This window comes from Biomphalaria glabrata, chromosome 5 (assembly GCF_947242115.1).
Source record: "Biomphalaria glabrata chromosome 5, xgBioGlab47.1, whole genome shotgun sequence".
NCBI classification, from domain to species: domain Eukaryota; kingdom Metazoa; phylum Mollusca; class Gastropoda; family Planorbidae; genus Biomphalaria; species Biomphalaria glabrata.
The window spans coordinates 30,806,957-30,833,167 of NC_074715.1; the positions used below are offsets into that span (position 1 = coordinate 30,806,957).

The window sequence follows — 26,211 nt, forward strand, 5'->3', positions numbered from 1 at the left end:
ATATTGCAAAAAAAAAAAAAAAAAAAAAAATACTCGGAGACAAAAAATATCTCTTGTATTTTTAATATGAAAAACAATTTTCAGTAACATTGCAATAAGTCTCAATTACACTGGAAAAAAAAATAACAAAAATTTTTGCCTAAAATAATATGCCAACAGTAACCATGCACATGTGTTAAGAACTGACAATATTTCGACAATATTTCTTCACAAAATAAAATTATAACAACCAACCCACATCCAAATGATAATCTATTCTCCATGGCATTGGAAATTAAAATCAAGCAATTGATGTTTTGTTGCTAAATCTGGAAGCCCATCTCATATTGGTATGAGCAACAGAAAGAGACACTTTTTTAAGTGTAAGTGTTGGTGTTAACATATGAACAAATATGTTTTATCTGTACCTCTGACATGAGGTAAATAAATAAAAACAAAAATGTTCTGTCTGGTGTAGAGTTAACTTGATATTTATAGGAGATAACTGCTTGTGTCCAGACTCCACAAATATCACAGGTATAGTGTAAACAATGGTCAAATATCTATCACAGCCTCCACTAATTAACATAAAAGAATAATAATAATTATTTACATCTTATGACAATAATATACAAGCTTTAGCATTGTATTTTTATTTGTTTAACATTTAACAAAAATTAATAATGTTACAATTAAGAACTTACACTGAATTTGTTGATTATTTTGGAAGTAAGTTTGTGTGTAAATTTTACAACAATTTGTATAAACACAGATGTAAAATGGTGGCAGAAACTTGTATGAAAAATAGGTGCAGCACATCTGACTAGGTTTGAGATGTCCCATTCCAAGTGGCCAGCTCTCTTATAATCTTCAAATTTAACTTAGGGAAAAAAAGCTATGTGGACTTTGTACTTGTTGAAACAAAGAGTGGTTATGTTTTTTAACTGTAATGCTGATTTATTATATATTCCATTCCCAGTAATATTTACTGTCTACTTCACCTTTCTTTTAAGGTTTATTAGAATTATTTGGCTGGTCTGGGTTTTTTTTTAATGTAAAAAAAAAAAAAAAAAAAAAAAAAAAGATTTAAAAAATAAGGCTTATAAAAAACCCTATAAAAAACATGTCTGGAAAAATTAAATATTAACTTATCACATTGTAAAATAACCAATACCAAACTAAAAATATACTTTAATAGTTTAAACTGTTTTAAATGTAAACTTATTAGTCCATCTGCTGACCTTTCTGACGTACAAGCTCCTTAAATACATTCCGCAGGACCTAAAAAGAAAAAGTGGCAGAATGTGATTTTTAGAACATTTAGGTTATGCATTTTATTCTATTGATGGTCAAATTATAAAACAAAATGATCAATACTTTTGAAATTATAACATCCATTCAAAAACCAGTAGTCCAATGGACCTAACAGACAAAAACGAATGGTCATATAATGGTCATGGATAAAACATTGAAAAATAGGGTCATGTGTTATCATGTTTGATTTGAATTAAGTTGTAATGGTGTTTGTTTTATGATTGAAGAATTAGCACCATTAGCTGGTTTTGATTGTAGTATGTATGCCTTGTATTCATTAATGTATGTCTGAGATATACAAATATTTTCTGCTGTTAAAATGAATGAATCACTAGCTTGGAACTCATCTTTTTTTTCTATTAATTCGATGAAAAATATTTTTGTAATAACTGTAAGAACTTTCAAACAAAGGCTTACTGACTTCAAAGCTTGAAATATGTTTAATTTCAAGGCTTTAACCAGTTGTTGTTTTTTTGTTTCTATTACAAAAATAATATTATGGCTTTTCATTTTTTAAAACGTTGATGGAAGCCTAAATTTTAAATTTTTTTTTTATGTTTTATTTTTCTGATACGTTCAGATAAAATACCTCATCAGTTTCTTTAATTCCACTGTAATCAAATTTAGGCTTTCTTCTTCTAGATCTGTAGTCTCCCTGTTGAAAATAGAAATAATAATTTGTTTAATTAAGTAAACTTTGAAGTAGTAGACACAATTTCTAGATACATTCTAAATGATTCTGGAAGTAGACAAAATATAAATGATAATTCTTATTGCTTTATGTTTAAAAAACAAAAAAATCTTTTAAGTTTTTTTTAAAAACTATTTACCTGTCTAGGAGAAGCTCCTATTGGCTCTCTTCCAATAATGGACAGCTCATCCATCCCACGTGTTGCCAAGTATCTAGAAGTACAGAGATACATTTATTTTTAAATATAGTCATATCATCACAAATAAGCTGAGTTACAGCAATCTGAATTTACCTCAAACAAGCCTCCATGTCTGCTTGATTTTTCTTCTCAAATTCACTGAACTCTTGCTGTATGGCTCTGGAAACAAACATTCTTTGTAGATCAGGGGAAAAATTACTTGCAGAAACAAGGATATTTAAATTTAAAAAATCAATCAAAGTGGCAACTAAATTTTTTATTCATTTTCATTTGATAGTCTCTTTTCTTTTTACAACTGCTAAATGTTATAGTCAACGCTTAAAATCCAGTTTAAATGTATAGGTTTTAATTAAATCATGGTTATCATGACCTGGTAGAATTCATAACACTGAAATACTTACACAATTCTTCTCTGTAAAAAATTGACATTTTCTTCCATTCTTTCTTTGGCCACTCTTAACCTGCTTTCAAACATTTGACGTGCAGAAGCTTGGAAAGAGATAATGTTATCAGCATGTTGCATGTGGTCATCCTAACAAAACATGTACAATCCAAAAGTCAGTTTAACAAAACAAGCATGTGCATGTAGTCATTCTAAAATAAATGTATAGTCTATAAATTACAATCACAAGTGTTGCACTAAGAAAATAACATTACGTATTTAATCTAAAATAAATGTATAGTCTATAAATTACAATCACAAGCGTTGCACTAAATAAAATAACATTACATATTTAAAAGTCAAACTATCTGCACAAAATAAAATAGAATTACAGATTTCAAAGTAAAACTATTTTAATACCAGATACACAATAAATAACTGACTGAATCAAAGAATTGAACTTTACCAAAACAGCAGCCATTGGTTTAACAGACACGTTATCCAGAGTCCAAATTTTGTTGGCAGCTCTCAGAATGTCTGATTGATAGGTGTGCTGTCTTTCAACAGGATTCCCCTTGAATAACAAAGAGAACAAAATAATAGAAAAAAATATGTAAAGAAAAAAAACAAAAACATCTGGATAATTCGGTGGGCCTTTAATTTCTCAGCTTTAACTGAACAAAGAGAGAAATGCTCCTAATTATGAATATGAAAGAGTAAAAAAAAATGTTTTCATAGTGCAAGTACTTTTGTGACCAATACAATTACTAACTTTCTTTTCATGAGTTTAAGCCACGTAAATATTTAAACTGGGTGAAATTTAGGAACTTAAGCTATTTAATCTCAAATTTTAACAAGGTTACAAAGACAGTTTGTGTGGAAACACAAACTCAAAATCGGCCCCTGAAGTAGTCCTCCCAGGTAGGTAAAAATGCAGGTTTCAATATTTTCAGAAAGAAAATCAGAATGAAATTCTATCAAAGACAAATGAAAGAGAAGAATGGAGAAAGAAGGTTGACTAATCTTGTGTGGTGCACCAGCGGTTCAGCAGACAAAAGGATAGGTGTCATAGTCTCAGTTGACATTGCCTGTTATATGTTCACCTCGGGTTAAGAGGGTGAAAAGACACGTGAAACTCCTGCTGTAGAAACAGGAAGTAAGGATGACTAAATTTAGTTTTAGTCAGTCAAGTGGTATCCTTTGGTCCATGGCAGAAAGTAGTATCTTTTGATCCGGTCTGGATGGTACGGACTTAGAGAGTCGAGTAGTAACTTTGAGTTAAGTAGTATCTTTTGGGCAGTCGAAGCCAGTGGTCACTTGAGACAGTATATATATTTCTAGTAGTTAATTTTCTGTATTATTGAAGTATTTGCTACCCGTGGTGATGATGACATTACTTATAGTCTATTCTTGAGAAATAAACATGCTGAATATATTTGATAGCGCTGTTATGTAGATGTGATTCTGTTTCGTATTGGATTATGTAACTGCCAAGGAGTGCAGTATTATTATTGTCATCAAATAAACTTTATATTTTGTCCGCCAAAGTGGATTTTAGTCAGTCTTTAATATCTATGTTTGTCACATGTCACATGTGACTCCAGGAAGCACGAACCCAGCATTCTACGACATTCGTGACACATTAATAGTAACCAGTCTCATGTGTAATATTATAATACTACGTCAACACACACTTAACGTTGACAATAGGTGAAAGTGAATGTGAAGAATGGAGAAAGAAGGTTGACAGATCCTGTGTGGTGCCCCAACTATCCAGCAGACCAAGGTATAGGTGAAAGTGAAGTTAGATGTGAGCCTGGCCTGATTGTTTTATAATGAATATCTAATTGATCTAATTGTTTTGTAAAGGGTCAATCTCTTATTCAAAACCTCAAGAAAAAAAAATTTCCGTAAAAAAAAAATGTCCTATAGTTCAGTATTCCACTTTTTGTGTAGAGCAGTGATGCCCAACCTTGTGCAGGCCATTTTTATTTTTGACACTCGTGTCACAGGCCACATCAATGGAAAGATGAAAATAATGAAATAAACTATTTTAAATTGCTTATTACAAACCCGTGGCTCTAGTAGGCAATGCTACGTAGAAAACAACTGTCTGCATCGCTCGAAATTTCTCAAGCAGGAGTGTCTGGCTTTGTAAGTCAGTTTCAGTTGCAGATCTGTCGGGGCACTCCTCAGAGTCAGTAAAAAAAAACATTTCTAAATCTGCTTCTCTGTCGGAACAAGCGTTGTCTCATTTAGTTTTGAATGGCGATTTGTACCATATCTTCCACTCGTTTTGCAATTGTCATGCGAGAAAGACTGACGGCTTTAACTGCATTTTTTTATAATTATTTTTTTTCATCACTGCTCGCAAGCACATTTTTGACACTTCATTTCTGAACTCTGATGCAAACAGCTCTGTAGGGTTACCACCACCTTACCACCAACTCATTTTCTTGTCTCTATTTGGTAAATATCAATGGCTAAAATCACTCAACTATGCGTAAATTAACAATCTTTTTTCTCTGAGGCTCAAGCCAACAATGTCTTCATTTATTTATAATGTTTTAGTTTACAATGTATTTTTATGTTATGCTCTTACAAAGCAGTCAGAAAATTATAAGCAGCCACATTTTCTGTACAAATCAAATCAATGTTGGGTTATTATAAAAAAAGCAAAGATCTGTCCACTTTTTCTTGAAGCTTCTACATTTAGAGTCTACTCGCATTGATACCAAAGGAACATAAACCAATGGAATGCAAGAATGATGCAAAACAACAACACTTAAAGCTATTGAAAATCTGATTTAACCAAGATGTCAAGGACACGGCCAGCTTGACAGCAGCGCCATTGTCCAACATTTTTTTCGCCGACAAATAAACGTTTTCTTTAGAAGAGTAATATGAACATTAGACTATATTAGATTCGAATTAAATCCATTCATCTCTTACGTAGTTAAAAAACATTTTTTTACCCTTTTTATTTTCTACACTTTGTTCTGATGTTCGGTGGGCCGGATGAAGCCACATCTGGCCCGTGGGCAGTAGTTTGGTTATCATATATATGTGGCATTGCAGTTCAGGCGATAATATGAAAAACTACTTATCAATTGTTGTTTTAGATTATGTCCAACTTATATGCATACTAAACAGATTTTTTCTCTTTAAAAAAAAGTAAACATTTTTTTGTGTAAATGTAGTAGTTAGTTAGTATGACAGAACCTACTTATCTTAGTAATACAAATGTAAAAAAATAATTTTTGACAAAAAATCTAAAACTGTTTGCATAAATGTGTTAAAAATATTGTTAATAGTAGTTAGCCCTAATAAAGAGCCTTTGTGTTTGTTATTATTAATAGTGAATAGTTGTAAAAGTGGTGTATTTTTATGAAAAAACTGCTTGCATAAGTGATTTAAAAAATTAGATTTTTCGCCTTCAGAAAATAAAAAAATAAACTTTGCATCAGAACTTTGAATGGTCTAAAATATTATGATGTCAGATTTTCACTATCTTTTCTAGTTTACAAGATCTAAATGGGACGGACAGACAGATGGACGGACAGACATTCCACACAAAACTAATAGCGTCTTTTCCCCTTTCGGGGGCCACTAAAAATTCCAAAATTTCTGCCACAAAATGGTTCAAATTGGCAGTTAATGCTCAAAGACTTGACTATCCAATTCAGACCATATAAGAAATGCAGCAAGTTTAAAAACAAGTTTCTGTGTTTAATTTTGACAGTGTTGTTCTTAATTATTCCTTTAGATTTTAATTAAAATTAATGATGGAAAAAATGCAGGATGCAAACTTGATTGTAAAACTTACACTAAGGTTCAATGACTCCAAACTTTTGTGACTAGAAACTACTCTCATGACATCATCAATACTGTGGATCTGGTTATTGGCTGCACTGATCACGCAGACATGAAAACAAGTTACAAGTGGTGTCAGAGATTTCTGAAATTTGATTAAGTAGTCTAAAACATTAGTAAAACTAATTTGCCGATTTTTTGGCTGTTATATATATATATATTATATATATATATATATATATAAGCAATCACATTTTCCAAGTATTTCTACATACCAATATATTGTTATCTGCATAGATTTCTTCAAGTCTTGGAAGTGATGAGACACCATCAAGACTTTGAAGCTGTGGATGAAAATAGAAATTTTACAAGGCATTGTTTCTCTTTGAAATGAACTAAAGATATTTTTTTGTTTTGCAACAGGCCACATTGTTTGATCTTGAAATGTTTTTGGAGTGTAGTTATAATGGTAGCACAAGATATTGTTTGTCTTACACTAAGTAAGTACTGTTTAACAACAGTCCCAAGGTATGACTAAAACCCTGGACACAATGAGGATATAAGTAAAGATAAATACATTTTTTAAAGATTTTTAGCAACAGTTATAACTCTAAATAATTTAGTCTTTATGACTACATTATGATGTAGGAAACATTTTATTAGTAAAACTATGAGATATGTTGCAGTAGAGTGGTAGTTAAAATGTCAATGGTTAATATAACTGCAACAAATCAAGAAGAAAAAATGTTTTTATATTAAAGACAGGTAGATCAATAGGATAATAACATTGGACTCACCTTATTGGAACTTATATTGAATATTCTCAAATTGATAAGACTAGGGAGACCAGAGATGTCTTCTATTTGATTATTACTGAGATTGAGATCACCTAAAGAATGAGATAGAAGGAGGCCGTCCACACTTTTGATGCAGTTGTGTGATAGATTCAATGTGTGGAGATGTCGTAGAACTTCAATACCTTGAAAGCTGTTTGTAGTTTATTATACATAATTCATTGACAACACAGGTCTACCTACAAAGTTTTATTTTAACTGTTCTTACTACATTCTACTCTAATTTATGGTGTTTTTTTTAGACAAATGAGTTAGGACATTTTCAAACTCTTCTCCAAGCATATAAATTAGATTAAAACTTTCTTTTATCTAAACTTTGCTAATATGAAAATGTAAATGTTCCTTTAAAGAAATAATGATTCAGATGTCAGCAAATTACATTTTACTTGTATCTGTGATTAGATGTTTAAGGGAGATGATATGATGCATGTCCAGCATAATGACCAACTACATAAACTAATGTCAAGAAAAATAGCACTAAGAAAGAAGAAGGAAAAGTTATCAAATCAAAAGGACTGTATTGAACAAATTTTAATCTAATCATATGAAAATTACAGAAAGTGGTGGCTGAGTTCTACTCTAGAATTAAAGATGTTCCTTAGTTCAGCCAGCTTTACTTAATTGGAATTCAAAATCAGAACAGGTAAAAGTATTGGTCTGTTGTGATAATTAAAAATTTTTACCATAAATCACACAGTTGGATGAGCTTAATTAATTTCTTAAAGAAATACAAGCTATAAAGTTGCTAATAAAACATGGTCTCTTACTATTTGATTTGATTCAATGAAGCATCAAGACATCTTAAACCCTTGAAGGGCTCTAAACTCTCATGTGACAATGATGTAAGCTCATTGAGAGAAACATCCAGTTTGATCACTTTAGATGGTGTTTCTGTGATGGACGACAAATAGTTTGCTCCAGAGCTGTGAAGTAACAATAGTTGTCAAATATATAATGAATAAAATGAAATCACACAACTAATTCAGCATTGGTATAAAATATTATCCCAATGATATAATAATCAAATCAATATAGTGTATAAATATATTAGAAGAAATATTTTTAGAAGAAATTCATATTTTTATAAGTAAAATATCTCATAACATAAATCTATGGACTCCAGAAGAAGACCACTTAAAAATGCTGCATTTATTTAAGTTGCCAACAAAAAAATGTTTGTCACAAACGGAAAAATATGGGGTGTTAAGAAAATAATTGAATATCAGTAGTTCAGTGCATGTCTGTGTGTGTGTTAGTTATGCATTGACATCTAAAATGACTGACTTTCACATGCTTGTTGCATCTGAAATAGTTCTCAGGTCATTTTATTTAATAAACAATAAATCAAGATGGAGTCTTGATGTATATTTAAATTTAACAAATACCTTTCATTTTCCCATGCAAATGCATAATCCAGTGATTTCAACTGGCACATTTTTAGATCCAGTTGATAATAAACATCAAATTTATTCAAATTCCATGAATCCGGTATCAGAGACTCAGGAAATATTGCGCTATGTTTTTCTATGAAGGCTTCAGATAGTCTTACACTTAAACTCATTCTGAAACATGTCAAACAATTGAAACAATGTTTTAATAGTTTTAACTCTACATACTGTTACTACATTATTTTTAACTTAAATGTTTTTTTATAAACATAATTGATGTTGCTTTATCTAAACGTTTCCTTGTTTGGTTTATGTTATTTTTTTTACCAAATCTATTTCAGTCTATTGAGTAGGAAGTAAAAAAAGAAAGCATGTAAAACAAAATCAATAAACAAGCAAACAAATTAATGCTTCTAATTTTTATGTTTACAACTTTATAATTAATCTGAAAACTGTAATCCATTTAATAATAATATAGCAAAGAATGTCTAGGCTTCATCACTAAAAGAAAATATGGACAGCACCAAAACCAAACCTTATTAACTTTATGTAACAAATATCTGGTATTGATCTTGGATTGTTGATTAAGATTTGGAATGCTTTTAAGATTCAAAACCATTAATCATTTGAATAGCTGACATTTGTTAAAGACCACAAATAAGTGAAAGTAATTGAAAGGCAGTTTACAGATCGAGGCACTAAACTAGATTCTAGATAATTTATCTACCTCTATGAAATGTGTAGGACGTAAGTCGTAATTTACTAATTATCTTCTTTTTTTTAATTACGTCTGTAAAATCCTAATAATTTAATATATAAATATTTAAATATATTATAAATACATTCATACATTTTGGAATATATCTCTAGATCTACTAGTACTAGGTATAATTACTATAATTAAATTAGATTTTAGATCTATAGTATAAGTTGTATAAGTATTAGTATATAAAAATATAAGTATTAAGTATAATTAAGTCAATTAAGTATATTAATACGACTATACGTATTACTATGAAATGTTTATGTTATGTTAGATCTATATGTATAACTTTAACTTTATTAATTTTAATGATTTAATATTTATAAAAATTAAAGAACTGAGCTGGACAAAGACTGAAACTGAAAGAGACTAGAATCATGATCTTGATGTAGACCCTAGCCCTTACATTGGCTTACATCTATCTATAATCTAGCCTATTGATCTAGATTCTATCAAGATCTAAATTATAGTATCATAGTATGTAGAGACAGTAGATATAATTATCGAGTCCTCGGTAACGGTACTACTAACTTAAACTTAAATAATAAAAGAGTATGAAATATATAACACTGACCTAGATCTATATACAATAATAATAATAATAGAGGATGAAATCATTAGCGTACTGACATTCTAATATAAATCTAATATTATATATTACAGACGTTACTTCAAAAAAGACTTCAACTCTGCTAAGTCGTTGGTTTTCCTGGCTGATTCAGGCAACCCATACTATTCTCTTATGGCACTTGGGAAGAAGAAGCACTTGTACGAATTAGTTCAAGCTAATGGAATAACAAATGTGCCCCTATCTTTGTGTCTTTCTGAGTATTTCATTAGGTTTCATGCTTTTCTATTTGTAAGTTAGGGTTTAGTGTTTTGTGTAGGCGTATTATAGCTACTTTACTTTTTCTTCTTCTGTCCTGAAGTGTCTCTAAGTTTAGTGATTTTACTAATGGTGTGACTATAATCAAATTGGAATATTCGTACCATTTAACTTGCTGCAGATTGACTACCATAAAACTTGCAGGAGATTGACTAACATTTAACTTGCTGCAGATTGACTGCCGCTAAACTTGATACAGATTGACTCAACGGCCTCCTAAAAATCTCAAAATTTCAAAGAGACACTCAGTTCAGAAGACAAGCGCCTTACCGCTCAGCAAGTATAGAGACAGGTACGCGACGTTGTATAACTTTTTTCAACAAAGATGTATCGGCAAAGTCAGAAAAAATTTAGAAGACGATTTATAACTATTGTCAAGTCGTCCATTTAAGTTAGAACCGAACGGTACAAAAACTTGAATCTATCAGACCGTATCATCGCTACTCAGCGGATGTAAAGCCTAGTCACACAATGAACTTTTCTGTGGCGTCTTTAATTGAGAAAAAAAAAGTCCTAATAATCACAACAAATTTTCAGAAAGGATCATTGTCTTAGCGGAGAATGAGAAGTTAGGTACGAGTTGAGTGACTCGATGTATGGAGATTCAAGCTTTGTATATGACTGCAGGCACCCTGTCTCTCTAGAGGCTGAGCAGTAAGAGTCTTCTGAACTGAGACGTCTCGAGTTCGAATCCCTTTAAAGACTGAAATTGTAATTTCGAGACTTTTAGGAGGTTGCTGAGTCCAGCCAGCTCTAATGGGTACCTGACAAACGTTTGACACTCTCGTTTACCGTCGGCCATAGAACCATAGTACTGAGAAATTGTCATTTTACTAGTTTTTGACAGTAGTTTTGTTTGAATGACATAACTCGTCTTAGCCCATGACAGTTTTATTTCCTCAGTTGTTTCCCCTTTCTTAGTTGAACGTATGATTTACGTGACAGCAAGAGATTTTCACGCTTTCAAATAATTCCAAGAAAAAAAAAAGCATTTCCTTATTACTGTTGGTTAAAAACCGCTCGATCCACTGAGTTTGTTCAATTATTTCACCGAGTGCCATCCGGTAGAGTGATAAAGAAACTAACTCTGCAACATTTCGCATTAATATTCATGTGCCTTGAAACGAAACGAAGTTTTTTTTTTAATTTGTTTTTTAGTTGTATTTTCACTTCACCTAAACCCTCCTCACCTTACCTAACCCCAACCCTGTAACACCAGACTGACACCCATCGGCTTGGGGAAAGAGGGAAATAAAATGCTGATATATATATTTTTTTTTATTTAAAGTTCTATTTTGCAGACAGGAAGAGACAAGAACACCTTGCCCTAGTTATATAATTCTTGTGTTGTTGTTTTTTTTTTTTTTTTTTTTTGTTGTTGTTGTTGTAGGAAAACACTTTTTAGTAATTTTGTTAATTTTTTATCTTTCAACATTGTAGTAAAGAAATAGGTACACATGGTAAATGTTTTTCAAATTCTTCAACAAATACCATCGGCCCCTTTGAACATTTGTTGGGCATTAAAATATTTCATTGATCTAATCAAACTGATTTCTATTTACTCAATCACACAGAACAGTATCATGTGGGAGAAAGAGATGTGGACAAAGAGGACTGAATGACATTTAGGGAAGGACAAGACTCAATGCAGGACTAGACTCAATGCAGGACTAGACTCTATGCAGGACATGAAAAAACTTCCAGGAAAATAATGAGTAGTCACTGAAGTCATTACGACCTTTACGAGGTTACAGGAAATCAAAAGAGAAGATTATGTCACATTTAAGTTTGAATAATGTACCTAACAATGTAACATATTATTTTAGTTGTAATTGCAGTTAACATTACAAGGTCTTTTTTATACTCTCGCTGGTCAGCGAATTCTTTACCCCCAGCTGAGCGGAGTATTGACATTTGGCATAAATGAACAGAGCAGGTAACTAATATATTCCCAGTGACAGGAGAACTCTTGCAAAGGTCGAGAGACACATGAGACTAAAGACAGTTGCCCGAACACCAACATAGAACACTAACAGCGGACAACGGCTATGTCTGCGTTAGATTAGCAAAATATGCAGGTCGCAATGGGAACTACGCAGCTAGGGCGCCTATGGAGCGTAAATACTTTTTGTTTAAAGGAACATCTGCCGAAATATTTTTAAAAAAAATAAACAAATCATGAAATATGTCGAGCAAGACGAATTCTTCTTTTTCAATTTTGGAGTAGTCTTTTCTTGGTTTGAAACGTTTCTGTTAAGAATAGAAGCTAAACATGCATATCTGAATCTATCATTCTTCCCCGTCCAACCATAACTTTGGTTCATGTCTCCACAGCGACCCGGGCAACATATCTCGAAACGAGTTTAACTGGTTGCATAGTACATACATGCACACGTCGCTGTTTTCCGGCGTGCTGCACCGTCACGGAGGTGTGTAGCAGTGTAGCATTGATTTGGCGGTATGCGCTTACATAAAAGTTCAAGGACGAATGTTAGTCGTGCAGCTAATTCATGAATGGAGCACGACAAATAGATGCAGACGATGTCAACGCACATATTTAAAGCAGCATTATGGCTCTTTGACATCATCGTAAATATATATATATATTTTTTTTTTTTTTGCATTGACCCCATCCCATAATTTTATCATAGGCCTGTGTATAAACTGAAATATCCACCCCTAACCCTACCCCCAGTCTTTTTTTGTTCTTGTATATCTTCCTGATAAAATAGCATAACTGTGTTGTACTGGCATAGGTGCCATCTTTTTTAGCGTCACGATTTTCCATTGAACCAAAAATATGTCCGAAAACAAGTAGACTAGTATGCGACTACGAAACAAATCATTGTTCTTGCTATAGCCTATGTCCCACATATCTATTTACAAAAATAACATTAACGTTTTTAATCACGTAGTGTAATTCCGAAATATAAAGCCAGACACTTAAAAATGTAATTCAAATAAAGCAAATCTGTTACATTAACATTTTGTAACAACAAAACAACAATTTCTCCTTCCCCCAACTATATTCTGCACTATGTAAGCCGTATCATTAATCAGTAGACTGATATATAGCTCCAGTGTCACGCTTTGAGGATTATGAAGTCGGACATGCATTAGAAATGCATGCTTTTGTTAATTCTGTGGATTACCAATGCATGTGTCGTGAGCTAAAAATTGTGTATGTCTGTTAAATATTTGTCTTTGTTTTCATGTATGATTAATAGAAGGCAATGTAATGAACCCAGATTTCCGCTATAAATCAACCCAAAGATCTTTTTATTACCGTTACATTCGCATATATCATTAACGGGGTGTTATATGTGAAACGTAACGTATTGGGTAAACAAATGATACCAGACCAGATACGAGACCTGGTCTAAAGCTTTAAATCCATAGACATGTAGTCGCCAAGCATACGGGATACTAAACAGGAAGGAAGTAAAGAGGGGCTATTTAAGAAACAATATTTTGAAATATCGAATGAGTTATCTTTCGTGAGTAGTCATACATATGTGGAAAGGTCGACTGACAGGTGTTGACTGTCATTGAGGTTAGGTTGGACTAGCTGTTTGCCTCATTTCTCCCAGAGAACAACAAAAAAAAAAAGAGAGAGTGGGCGTCGAAATTCTATCCTGATGGGTAATGTGGGTTTGAGGAAAACTTCAACTAGAAACTTAAAATTTTGGCATCGCTATGGTAACTTTATATTTGTATTTCTAAGTATTTTTTAGTGGCAGATACCCTGAAAAAAATCATGGCATGTCTTGTGCTTTCTTTTACACACTTTCTCTCTCTCTCTCTCTTCTTCTTTTTTCTTATTATCTTCTCTTTCTTATATTCAATAGTTGCCTACGAAATCTGCTTTATATTATCTTATATATAATAGACAAAAAAGAAGATAATTACGTCCTACGCATATGAAGGATACTTTATTGTAATGGTATTTGGCCTTGCCTTATCAAATAAGTTATGGTCTGGACTAATGTTCAAATATCCCATTGTACACAAAATGAGCCAAGAGCATTGCTTGGTTTCACTCACATCGTGTATGCAATTTAATACCTTGTACTTTAGCCTGACTGATGGCTTGATGTCTCTGCACATTGTGTCATGGACTTCTTAACTGCTTCCCTAAAAAAAAATTTGACAGTGACATTTCCAGTTAGTTCAACGGCCATGGCTCGCAAGACAAAAATATATTTGCTATTCTGAATGTTATTGTTGCTTCTAGTTGCATTTTAAACTCTTTCAGCTGTCATAGTTTCCCTTCCATTCTCTTGGCTCCATTCCCTCAGACATTTGAACTTCAATAAATAGGTCATTGGTCCAGTCAATAGGTCATTGGTCCAGTCAATAGGTCATTGGTCCAGTCAATAGGATGCAAAGTACAGCGAAAACAGACTTTCCAATTAAATCCTGATTTGGCCTTTGGGCGGACCGAGCTCTACAGCCTTGGTCGGCAGCCAGTCTGGTAGATGGAAACTCCGAATTAATACCTACGACTATTTTGTGTTCACAGCCATCTCAGACTTCTGTGACACTGTGAATGACATTTAGTGTAAAGAGTGGTACTGGCCTGCAGCAAGTCAATTATCTGGCTGATGGAACTGTTTTACAACTCCCTAGTCCAAACCTCGTGCAGGGGGTGGCAGGGTATAGACCACCGAGACAACCGAACGACAGTCCAGCGCGCATACCGCACGACTATATATGTGTAGTGGAGTGGATACCTTTTCAGGAAACACCGGCCACCCCGATATCCACGTGACCCTTCCCCCTAGAGGGCACCTTGTGTCCGCGCATAAAAAGATAGACAACGTGGGCACTGTCCATTCTACCGGCATCTTTGGTCGCTGTAGTGTCCGTACGTTACTGGACCTACGTCGTCTCCACTCCCTGTTTGTGCCTGGTTCTACACCATGTGTTTATGTATGGCTGCAGGTCTTTAATGTATAATAAACAGTTTGGAATCGTCCTACGAGTTGCCTTCGTCATGTCATTTAGTTTGTTCTGTGCCAAACCCGCTACATATGTATGACAGTATTAGTAGAACAAGAAAAAAACAAAAAAATAATTATTTAAAAAAAAAAAAGCTTATACAAAGTGTAATGGTATCAGTTTGGATCAGCCATTTAATTTAAGATGTACTAGATCTAGACCAACAGCATTATAACTGTGCGATTAGAAATAGTTGTACCAATTGTTTTTGTTTAGCGCTATTTCATGCTTGTAGCTTTCTCACTACGAGATGATCCCATCACTTTCTCACTACGAGATGATCCCATCACTTTCTCACTACGAGATGATCCTATCACTTTCTCACTACGAGATGATCCCATCACTTTCTCACTACGAGATGATCCCATCACTTTCTCACTACGAGATGATCCCATCACTTTCTCACTACGAGATGATCCCATCACTTTCTCACTACGAGATGATCCCATCACTTTCTCACTACGAGATGATCCCATCACTTTCTCACTACGAGATGATCCCATCACTTTCTCACTACGAGATGATCCTATCACTTTCTCACTACGAGATGATCCTATCACTTTCTCACTACGAGATGATCCCATCACTTTCTCACTACGAGATGATCCCATCACTTTCTCACTACGAGATGATCCCATCACTTTCTCACTACGAGATGATCCCATCACTTTCTCACTACGAGATGATCCCATCACTTTCTCACTACGGGATGATCCTATCACTTTCTCACTACGAGATGATCCCATCACTTTCTCACTACGAGATGATCCTATCACTTTCTCACTACGAGATGATCCCATCACTTTCTCACTACGAGATGATCCCATCACTTTCTCACTACGAGATGATCCCATCACTTTCTCACTACGAGATGATCCCATCACTTTCTCACTACGAGATGATCCCATCACTTTCTCACTACGAGATGATCCCATCACTTTCTCACTACGAGATGATCCCATCACTTTCTCACTACGAGATGATCCCATCACTTTCTCACTACGAGATGATCCCATCACTTTCTCACTACGAGATGATCCCATCACTTTCTCACTACGAGATGATCCCATCACTTTCTCACTACGAGATGATCCCATCACTTTCTCACTACGAGATGATCCCATCACTTTCTCACTACGAGATGATCCCATCACTTTCTCACTACGAGATGATCCCATCACTTATCTGGACCAGTTGGGAAAATCGGGATGGGGGGGGGGCGAGGAGAGAAAGAAAGGTAGATCTGGGTGAATTTTACCGTAATCGCCTTTTAAAAGCATTTATAAAAATAAGGGGAGCGACCTGAATTATAACTCATGGCGCAAGCCGCCTCAAGCGGACATACTAACCACTCTGCTAGTGAAGTGCCAATGAAAATAGAAGATTGAAAAGTTTTCTAATGTTTGTTTTAAACTTACATATAAAGGAGACTAATTCAGCTTATACTACCACTTCAGTAAGTACATTTTCTTTCCCTTGTTAGATATATTAAACAAAATAATTAATTACAAATAGTTAATTAACTAATTGGGTTTTTTAAAATTGAAAATTAAAAGTAATAATTGTGCAAAATTTTAGCTTGATCCGAGATCGGGTTTAAAAAAAAAACGTTTTACCAGACAGAAAGGGTAAGTTAATATAATCTTTGTAAAAAAAATAATTAAAAATTTATTAATTATTAATTAATTTATGAATTTACTGTTTTAGCTTGACACCATCTAAGTCTAAATGAAAGAAATTGTGATTGATACATCATATACAAACGACTCAGTATCACAATTGTAAGCCTGCAGATCAAATGACTCAGTATCACAATTGTAAGCCTGTAGATCAAACGACTCAGTATCACAATTGTAAGCCTGCAGATCAAACGACTCAGTATCACAATTGTAGACCTGCAGATCAAACGACTCAGTATCACAATTGTAGGCCTGCAGATCAAACGACTCAGTACCACAATTGTAGGCCTGCAGATCAAACGACTCAGTATCACAATTGTAAGCCTGTAGATCAAACGACTCAGTATCACAATTGTAAGGCTGTAGATCAAACGACTCAGTATCACAATTGTAGACCTGCAGATCAAACGACTCAGTATCACAATTGTAAGCCTGCAGATCAAACGACTCAGTATCACAATTGTAAGCCTGCTGATCAAACGACTCAGTATCACAATTGTAAGCCTGTAGATCAAACGACTCAGTATCACAATTGTAAGCCTGCAGATCAAACGACTCAGTATCACAATTGTAGACCTGCAGATCAAACGACTCAGTATCACAATTGTAGGCCTGCAGATCAAACGACTCAGTACCACAATTGTAGGCCTGCAGATCAAACGACTCAGTATCACAATTGTAAGCCTGTAGATCAAACGACTCAGTATCACAATTGTAAGCCTGTAGATCAAACGACTCAGTATCACAATTGTAGACCTGCAGATCAAACGACTCAGTATCACAATTGTAGGCCTGCAGATCAAACGACTCAGTACCACAATTGTAGGCCTGTAGATCAAACGACTCAGTATCACAATTGTAAGCCTGTAGATCAAACGACTCAGTATCACAATTGTAGGCCTGCAGATCAAACGACTCAGTACCACAATTGTAGGCCTGCAGATCAAACGACTCAGTATCACAATTGTAGGCCTGCAGATCAAACGACTCAGTATCACAATTGTAGGCCTGCAGATCAAACGACTCAGTATCACAATTGTAAGCCTGCAGATCAAACGACTCAGTATCACAATTGTAAGCCTGCAGATCAAACGACTCAGTATCACAATTGTAGGCCTGCAGATCAAACGACTCAGTATCACAATTGTAGGCCTGCAGATCAAACGACTCAGTATCACAATTGTAAGCCTGCAGATCAAACGACTCAGTATCACAATTGTAAACCTGCAGATCAAATGACTCAGTATCACAATTGTAAGCCTGCAAATCAAACGACTCAGTATCACAATTGTAAGCCTGCAGATCAAACGACTCAGTATCACAATTGTAAGCCTGCAGATCAAACGACTCAGTATCACAATTGTAAGCCTGCAGATCAAACGACTCAGTATCACAATTGTAAGCCTGCAGATCAAACGACTCAGTATCACAATTGTAAACCTGCAGATCAAACGACTCAGTATCACAATTGTAAGCCTGCAGATCAAACGACTCAGTATCACAATTGTAGGCCTGAAGATAAAAACGACTCAGTATCACAATTGTAGGCCTGCAGATCAAACGACTCAGTACAACAATTGTAGACCTGCAGATCAAACGACTCAGTACCACAATTGTAGGCCTGCATATCAAACGACCCAGTATCACAATTGTAGGCCTGCAGATCAAACGACTCAGTATCACAATTGTAGACCTGCAGATCAAACGACTCAGTATCACAATTGTAGGCTTGCAGATCAAACGACTCAGTATCACAATTGTAGGCCTGCAGATCAAACGACTCAGTACCACAATTGTAGGCCTGCAGATCAAACGACTCAGTATCACAATTGTAGGCCTGCAGATCAAACGACTCAGTACCACAATTGTAGGCCTGCAGATCAAACGACTCAGTATCACAATTGTAGGCCTGCAGATCAAACGACTCAGTATCACAATAGTAAGCCTGCAGATCAAACGACTCAGTATCACAATTGTAAGCCTGCAGATCAAACGACTCAGTATCACAATTGTAGGCCTGCAGATCAAACGACTCAGTATCACAATTGTAGGCCTGCAGATCAAACGACTCAGTATCACAATAGTAAGCCTGCAGATCAAACGACTCAGTATCACAATTGTAGGCCTGAAGATCAAACGACTCAGTATCACAATTGTAGGCCTGCAGATCAAACGACTCAGTACAACAATTGTAGACCTGCAGATCAAACGACTCAGTACCACAATTGTAGGCCTGCATATCAAACGACCCAGTATCACAATTGTAGGCCTGCAGATCAAACGACTCAGTATCACAATTGTAGACCTGCAGATCAAACGACTCAGTATCACAATTGTAGGCCTGCAGATCAAACGACTCAGTACAACAATTGTAGACCTGCAGATCAAACGACTCAGTACCACAATTGTAGGCCTGCATATCAAACGACCCAGTATCACAATTGTAGGCCTGCAGATCAAACGACTCAGTATCACAATTGTAGGCCTGCAGATCAAACGACTCAGTATCACAATTGTAGGCTTGCAGATCAAACGACTCAGTATCACAATTGTAGGCCTGCAGATCAAACGACTCAGTATCACAATTGTAGGCCTGCAGATCAAACGACTCATTATCACAATTGTAGGCCTGCAGATCAAACGACTCAGTATCACAATTGTAGGCCTGCAGATCAAACGACTCAGTATCACAATAGTAAGCCTGCAGATGAAACGACTCAGTATCACAATTGTAGGCCTGCAGATCAAACGACTCAGTACCACAATTGTAGGCCTGCAGATCAAACGACTCAGTATCACAATTGTAGGCCTGCAGATCAAACGACTCAGTATCACAATAGTAAGCCTGCAGATCAAACGACTCAGTATCACAATTGTAAGCCTGCAGATCAAACGACTCAGTATCACAATTGTAAGCCTGCAGATCAAACGACTCAGTATCACAATTGTAGGCCTGCAGATCAAACGACTCAGTATCACAATTGTAAGCCTGCAGATCAAACGACTCAGTATCACAATTGTAGGCCTGCAGATCAAACGACTCAGTATCACAATTGTAAGCCTGCAGATCAAACGACTCAGTATCACAATTGTAGACCTGCAGATCAAACGACTCAGTATCACAATTGTAAGCCTGCAGATCAAATGACTCAGTATCACAATTGTAGGCCTGCAGATCAAACGACTCAGTATCACAATTGTAGGCCTGCAGATCAAACGACTCAGTATCACAATTGTAGGCCTGCAGATCAAACGACTCAGTATCACAATTGTAGACCTGCAGATCAAACGACTCAGTATCACAATTGTAGGCCTGCAGATCAAACGACTCAGTATCACAATTGTAGGCCTGCTGTTGGTTTTTCACTCTTCTGATACATAGCTCTGCTTTAATAGCTTGAATTTTTTTCAATTTTGCCTTTTATTTTCATATTTGGACATTTTCTTTGATTTACAACAGAAATCGCTAAAATATCTTCAACATTTTTAGATCAAACTGAATAAAATGGATAGATTGGCGGACGACAACTGAAAGTCGAGACTTGACAAGAACACTACACCTATGTTCAAAGCTAGATTTAAAATACAATTTTATAATAAGTCCAGAAAGGCAAACCTTTATTCTTATTTTATTAGTAGTTCACGAGTTCATTTTTAAAATGATAAATATGACATTCGCTAAAAAGTGTATAATTTTCTCCAGCCAAATGATTTGGGTATCCTACACAAGTACAGTCAAGCCAAATGATTTGGGTATCCTACACAAGTACAGTCAAGCCAAATGATTTGGGTATCCTACACAAGTACAGTCAAGCCAAATGATTTGGGTATCCTACACAAGTACAGTCAAGCCAAATGATTTGGGTATCCTACACAAGTACAGTCAAGCCAAATGATTTGGGTATCCTACACAAGTACAGTCAAGCCAAATGATTTGGGTATCCTACACAAGTACAGTCAAGCCAAATGATTTGGGTATCCTACACAAGTACAGTCAAGCCAAATGATTTGGGTATCCTACACAAGTACAGTCAAGCCAAATGATTTGGGTATCCTACACAAGTACAGTCAAGCCAAATGATTTGGGTATCCTACACAAGTACAGTCAAGCCAAATGATTTGGGTATCCTACACAAGTACAGTCAAGCCAAATGATTTGGGTATCCTACATAAGTACAGTCATGCTAAATGATTTGGGTATCCTACATAAGTCATGCTAAATGATTTGGGTATCCTACATAAGTACAGTCATGCTAAATGGTTTGGGTATCCTACATAAGTACAGTCATGCTAAACGATTTGGGTATCCTACACAAGTACAGTCAAGCCAAATGATTTGGGTATCCTACATAAGTACAGTCAAGCTAAATGATTTGGGTATCCTACATAAGTACAGTCATGCTAAATGATTTGGGTATCCTACACAAGTAGAGTCAAGCTAAATGATTTGGGTATCCTACATAAGTACAGTCATGCTAAATGATTTGGGTATCCTACACAAGTAGAGTCATGCTAAATGGTTGACGACCAGAGCAGCCTTGGAGAAATGGATACCATAGAAGGTGATAGGACTAAATGATATTTTAAAAAAAAAGCGAAAAAATAAAATTAACCAATGTATTGAAACCCCGCATGTGTATATATCTAAATGGACAAAATAACTGAAATTCAACTGAACCTTCACCTACCTCTTTGCCTATTGGACCGTTGGGGCACCACACAAGATCTGTCGACCGTCTTTCTCCATTCCTATCTGTGCTTTGCTTTGGATAGCATTTCATTTACTGATTTACTCATTTTCTGTAATAGAAACAGAGTTAGTAATGTTGCTCTACTATGTTTGAGATCTTATCGAAGATTCAATTTTTTTTTCTCTACACTTTGTTAGTCCTCTGCCTGGCCCCCACTAATTGGAGGCGGCTGCCTAATTTGCCCATACCTAACGCCGGCCCCCACTAATTGGAGGCGGCTGCCTAATTTGCCCATACCTAACGCCGGCCCCCACTAATTGGAGGCGGATGCCTAATTTGCCCATACCTAACGCCGGCCCCCACTAATTGGAGGCGGCTGCCTAATTTGCCCATACCTAACGCCGGCCCCCACTAATTGGAGGCGGATGCCTAGTTTGCCCATACCTAACGCCGGCCCCCACTAATTGGAGGCGGATGCCTAGTTTGCCCATACCTAACGCCGGCCCCCACTAATTGGAGGCGGATGCCTAATTTGCCCATACCTAACGCCGGCCCCCACTTATTGGAGGCGGATGCCTAGTTTGCCCATACCTAACGCCGGCCCCCACTAATTGGAGGCGGCTGCCTAATTTGCCCATACCTAACGCCGGCCCCCACTAATTGGAGGCGGCTGCCTAATTTGCCCATACCTAACGCCGGCCCCCACTAATTGGAGGCGGATGCCTAGTTTGCCCATACCTAACGCCGGCCCCCACTAATTGGAGGCGGATGCCTAGTTTGCCCATACCTAACGCCGGCCCCCACTAATTGGAGGCGGATGCCTAGTTTGCCCATACCTAACGCCACAAGTGTCAGGGAGCGTCAGAATATCAATAGCAGTATCTCAAAGCAATTGTATTGTAGCAGGCCTTGTTCGTATTTGTACATAACACCTAATGAAAGCAACAACAAACAAAGTGAAATAATGTTATTGTGACGTTACTATTTAGTCATCGCTCACCAAAAGCAGCTAAATAGTAACTTATAGTGACTGCCTCTCCTCCACCACCCCTCCATTAATTTAGAACTTAAAATGTTAGACTGATAATTAATGAAGGCGTCTTATTGATTTCTTTAACGAAGTTTAATTAACAAAGCCAACGGTAAACAAAGCGAGTCCAAAATAAACAGTATCTACTTTCAGTGTGTGTGTGTGTTTATGACGATATGGGTCAGTGTTTTGTTTATTGAAACAACTTTATGAGCATAGACATTGTTTCTATTTTGGGCAAAGGGAAATCACTTTAACTTTCAGGTAGACCGATGACACAAGAATTGAACTGGGAATGATGATACAAGATGCTTAAAGGAGATAACTAGTTCAATGAATGCTGTTTACCATTGATAGTCCCCGCATCAAATTATTCATTTGTGCTATACCCCCCCCCCAAACACACACATTTTTGACCAAAAAAAAAATGGACAGGGGAAATGAGAGATGAAGTGTCACCTTTCCCCAAAAGACTTCTCTGCTGAAATAAACAAACAAAAAATGAATTAATTAGATTGACAAATTACAGGAAATAAAGACAAACAAAAAAAAAAACTCGTGTGTTTGTGTGTGATTTGGTCTCCCTAAACTCTACGTGTAAGTGTGAACTGTTTCTTGCCATTGTTCTCGGAAGGACACGCCAGTTTGTGTCTCAGACAAATAGCTGCTTGAAATTGTCTGCAGGCAGGTTGTACTTTTCATTTATCCGAACTCTTTTAGTCCTTGACAGAACATGGCCCGAAATGACTCGACAACTGCCCATGGCGCCTCAGACACATTGGCATGTGTGTTACCTCACTGTGTCTTACCTGGCCATTTGTTTTGTTCAAGTGCGTTTGTTTGTTTGTTAGTTGTTATTTTTTTAAATCATTACTGTTAAAATAAAATTATATAATTAACTTATATTTAGTTCTTTGCTATTTATATATGTATACATTATTGTCACAAATATCAAAAACAATCTGAAAGACATGTTGCTTCGTCTGAGAAGATTGATACTTAATATATTAGTTTTACAGTCTATAATTTACTGATCTGTTTTATCAATGACATAGTAAACCTCTTTTTTTCCCTTTGTAGGCCTATATTGTGTCCTCCTTTGTAAGGCTTTGCCCTCCTTTAATTGGGCGTGCAGGTATCTGGTAACTCTACAAAAGTATGAGGTCATATGAGACGGTTCAATATAATATAAATATTTTCATAACATAGTCATATTTATTTGTTTGGTGTAATGCACAAATTGTAAGACAAATTTCCATAAGGACAATAAAGATTATTATTATTATTATTTAGTTAGTTGTGTATCAAATCTCTTTTATTAGGAAGTAAAAGTCATATTGCTTATTCGATTTCTTGATGATAATTATACTTGGCGATAATGAATGTAACATATTTCTTTTACGACATTTGGTTCAAGATCTAGAAGTGAGGCTTGTGTGTGGATGGTTGTAATCTAAGCAACTGAAAACCAAACAAACACCAAATGAATGTATAGAACTAGATCTAATAATAACGCCTACAACACAGGAATAAGACACATTTACAAAAGGGCTAGGTGACTTTTGTCTAGACAGCAGCCATTCTTATGCAACCAAATGACGTGCAAAGTCACGTGCTGTCGAACTGGTCTATTTGTTTCGTCAGCGTAGGATCGTACGATACGATAGCGCGAGCCGACGCTAAAAATAGATCCTCGCGCGATCTGTAACGAGACGCACTCATGTCGCTATGAGTCTATGAGGTCTATATACAAGCCTACAAAAACACGATCGACTTGTTTTGGTTGGTATGCCTATATGTCAGTGCGAATCCAATTGTAAACAATACTACACTGTTTGAGGTCTTGAGGAAGTGCTGCACTAAGGTGAAAGAACTCGGGCTTGGTGTGTGGCCTGGACAATACGGCACAAAATAAACGTAGCCACTATTCCTACAAATGGACAGAAAATGGTTTCTTTCGTTTCGGACGTTCATGCTGAAATGAAAATTATTACGTTCTGGCCCAAACCTCCCGCAGGAGGGCAGGGGCGGTCAGGCGGAACAGGTTTCGAACTCGGAATCATCGTGACGAGGGTCTGAGGCGAATACCACACCAGACTGAAGGCGGCATCCCTCTGTTATATATACTACTACATAACCACATCTACACCTCCGTAGACATATAACATTGTTAGATTTTACCCAGAAACACATGGTGTAGTATACCCAAGCTCTTTTCATTATCCTTGATTGGACCTCCGCATTACGTCATTCTCTTTATATAGTTCAACCTTAGGGTACATCGATAATTTGTCTTGTTTTTACTCTCTGGTCATTCACCTCTAACATTTGGACTGGATGTCGATCTCAAACCTCACCCCTCTTTCTTTTTTTTTTCGCCCACACACACACCACAGTCATCGTTTTCTCAAGGTGATCTGTTAAGTGCCAGGGGCGGACTGGCTATAAGTGCAACTGAGCAAATGCCCGGTGGGCCGTTTGGGTTGTTCCGTAAACTTCATTGGTCTCGGCTTACCATTCCTAAAGACCTTGATATACTTAGCTGTGTATTAAAGCCACATAATGCGAAATAATGGATTCGCTTGTAGCAGTTTACATACTTCTGTAATAATCCTTACACACTAAGAGATTAACAAACAACATAAGTAGGAAATCTAGGTATGTGACTTGCGAAATAAGTTTTCTACACGATTCTGCGTGTAAAGAAAAGGCTTCTTCTTCTTCTTTTGACATGTCGGAGGGTTCAGATCAGTAATCCTATATCTGAGATGAACCGCGCAATGGTTTCCAGATCAGGCAGTTCTCCGTATAGTTTTTGTTCTATACGAAGTTTTTTGGGCCAGAGTCTTGTTCGGGCCTCTTGATATAGTATGCAGCTTTGAAGGACGTGGTCAGCATTCTCTGGTGGTGCTTCACAAGGGCAGGTTTTTTTTCATCCCGACTTTAAGTTTCCGGAACATATATTGTCGCATTCTGTTGTGTCCGGTTCTGAGTCAAAAAATTATGCGTTGGTCATGTTGAGATAGCTTATAATAGGCTTTTTTTTTTTTTAATTGGGATGTGAGCTAGTCCAATTCTCATTTAGTCTACTCTCTATTATTTTCATCGTTTCTTCTGGGTAGAGACATAAGTAGGAAATGTAGGTAAGTGACTTGTGAAATAAGTTTTCCACTCGAGTCTGCATGTAAAGAACAGGCTAAAAAGAAGGATTTCATGTGGAAGACATTTCTCTGTTGCGAGAACGTTTCAGGTGACTTCTGTTTCAAATTTTCCGGTAATTTTATTTTTGCATCATTTGGTTGTTTCTTCAAAATAGACTAAACAAAATAGCCTAAACAAAATAGACTAAACAAAATAGCCTAAACAAAATAACCTAAACAAAATAGACTAAACAAAATAGCCTAAACAAAATAACCTAAACAAAATAGACTAAACAAAATAGCCTAAACAAAATAACCTAAACAAAATAGCCTAAACAAAATAAACTAAACAAAATAGCCTAAACAAAATAACCTAAAAAAAATAGCCTAAACACAATAGC

At 35.9% G+C, this 26,211-nt stretch overlaps 1 protein-coding gene across 5 annotated transcripts; it reads right to left on the bottom strand.

The window, feature by feature from the left end:
• Positions 1-47: 47 nt before the first annotated feature.
• On the bottom strand, positions 48-22,588 carry LOC106078902 (leucine-rich repeat and guanylate kinase domain-containing protein-like). Of its 5 annotated transcripts, XM_056028947.1 has the most exons (14): positions 22,477-22,588; positions 21,638-21,749; positions 14,335-14,403; positions 8,618-8,794; positions 8,000-8,155; positions 7,176-7,365; positions 6,654-6,722; positions 6,392-6,523; positions 3,032-3,139; positions 2,585-2,715; positions 2,277-2,342; positions 2,124-2,196; positions 1,883-1,948; positions 48-1,260 (listed from the first exon to the last, which is right to left on the bottom strand). In XM_056028947.1, the coding sequence occupies exons 4-14, from the start codon at positions 8,791-8,793 to the stop codon at positions 1,204-1,206; spliced, it is 1,224 nt and encodes a 407-aa protein (XP_055884922.1). In that variant the 5' UTR covers position 8,794; positions 14,335-14,403; positions 21,638-21,749; positions 22,477-22,588; the 3' UTR covers positions 48-1,203. The 5 variants fall into 5 exon arrangements, with proteins under 5 accessions (XP_055884922.1, XP_055884920.1, XP_055884921.1 ...); XM_056028945.1 differs by lacking the exons at positions 14,335-14,403; positions 21,638-21,749; positions 22,477-22,588 and adding an exon at positions 9,800-9,936; XM_056028946.1 differs by lacking the exons at positions 14,335-14,403; positions 21,638-21,749; positions 22,477-22,588 and adding an exon at positions 9,790-9,907.
• Positions 22,589-26,211: the final 3,623 nt, after the last annotated feature.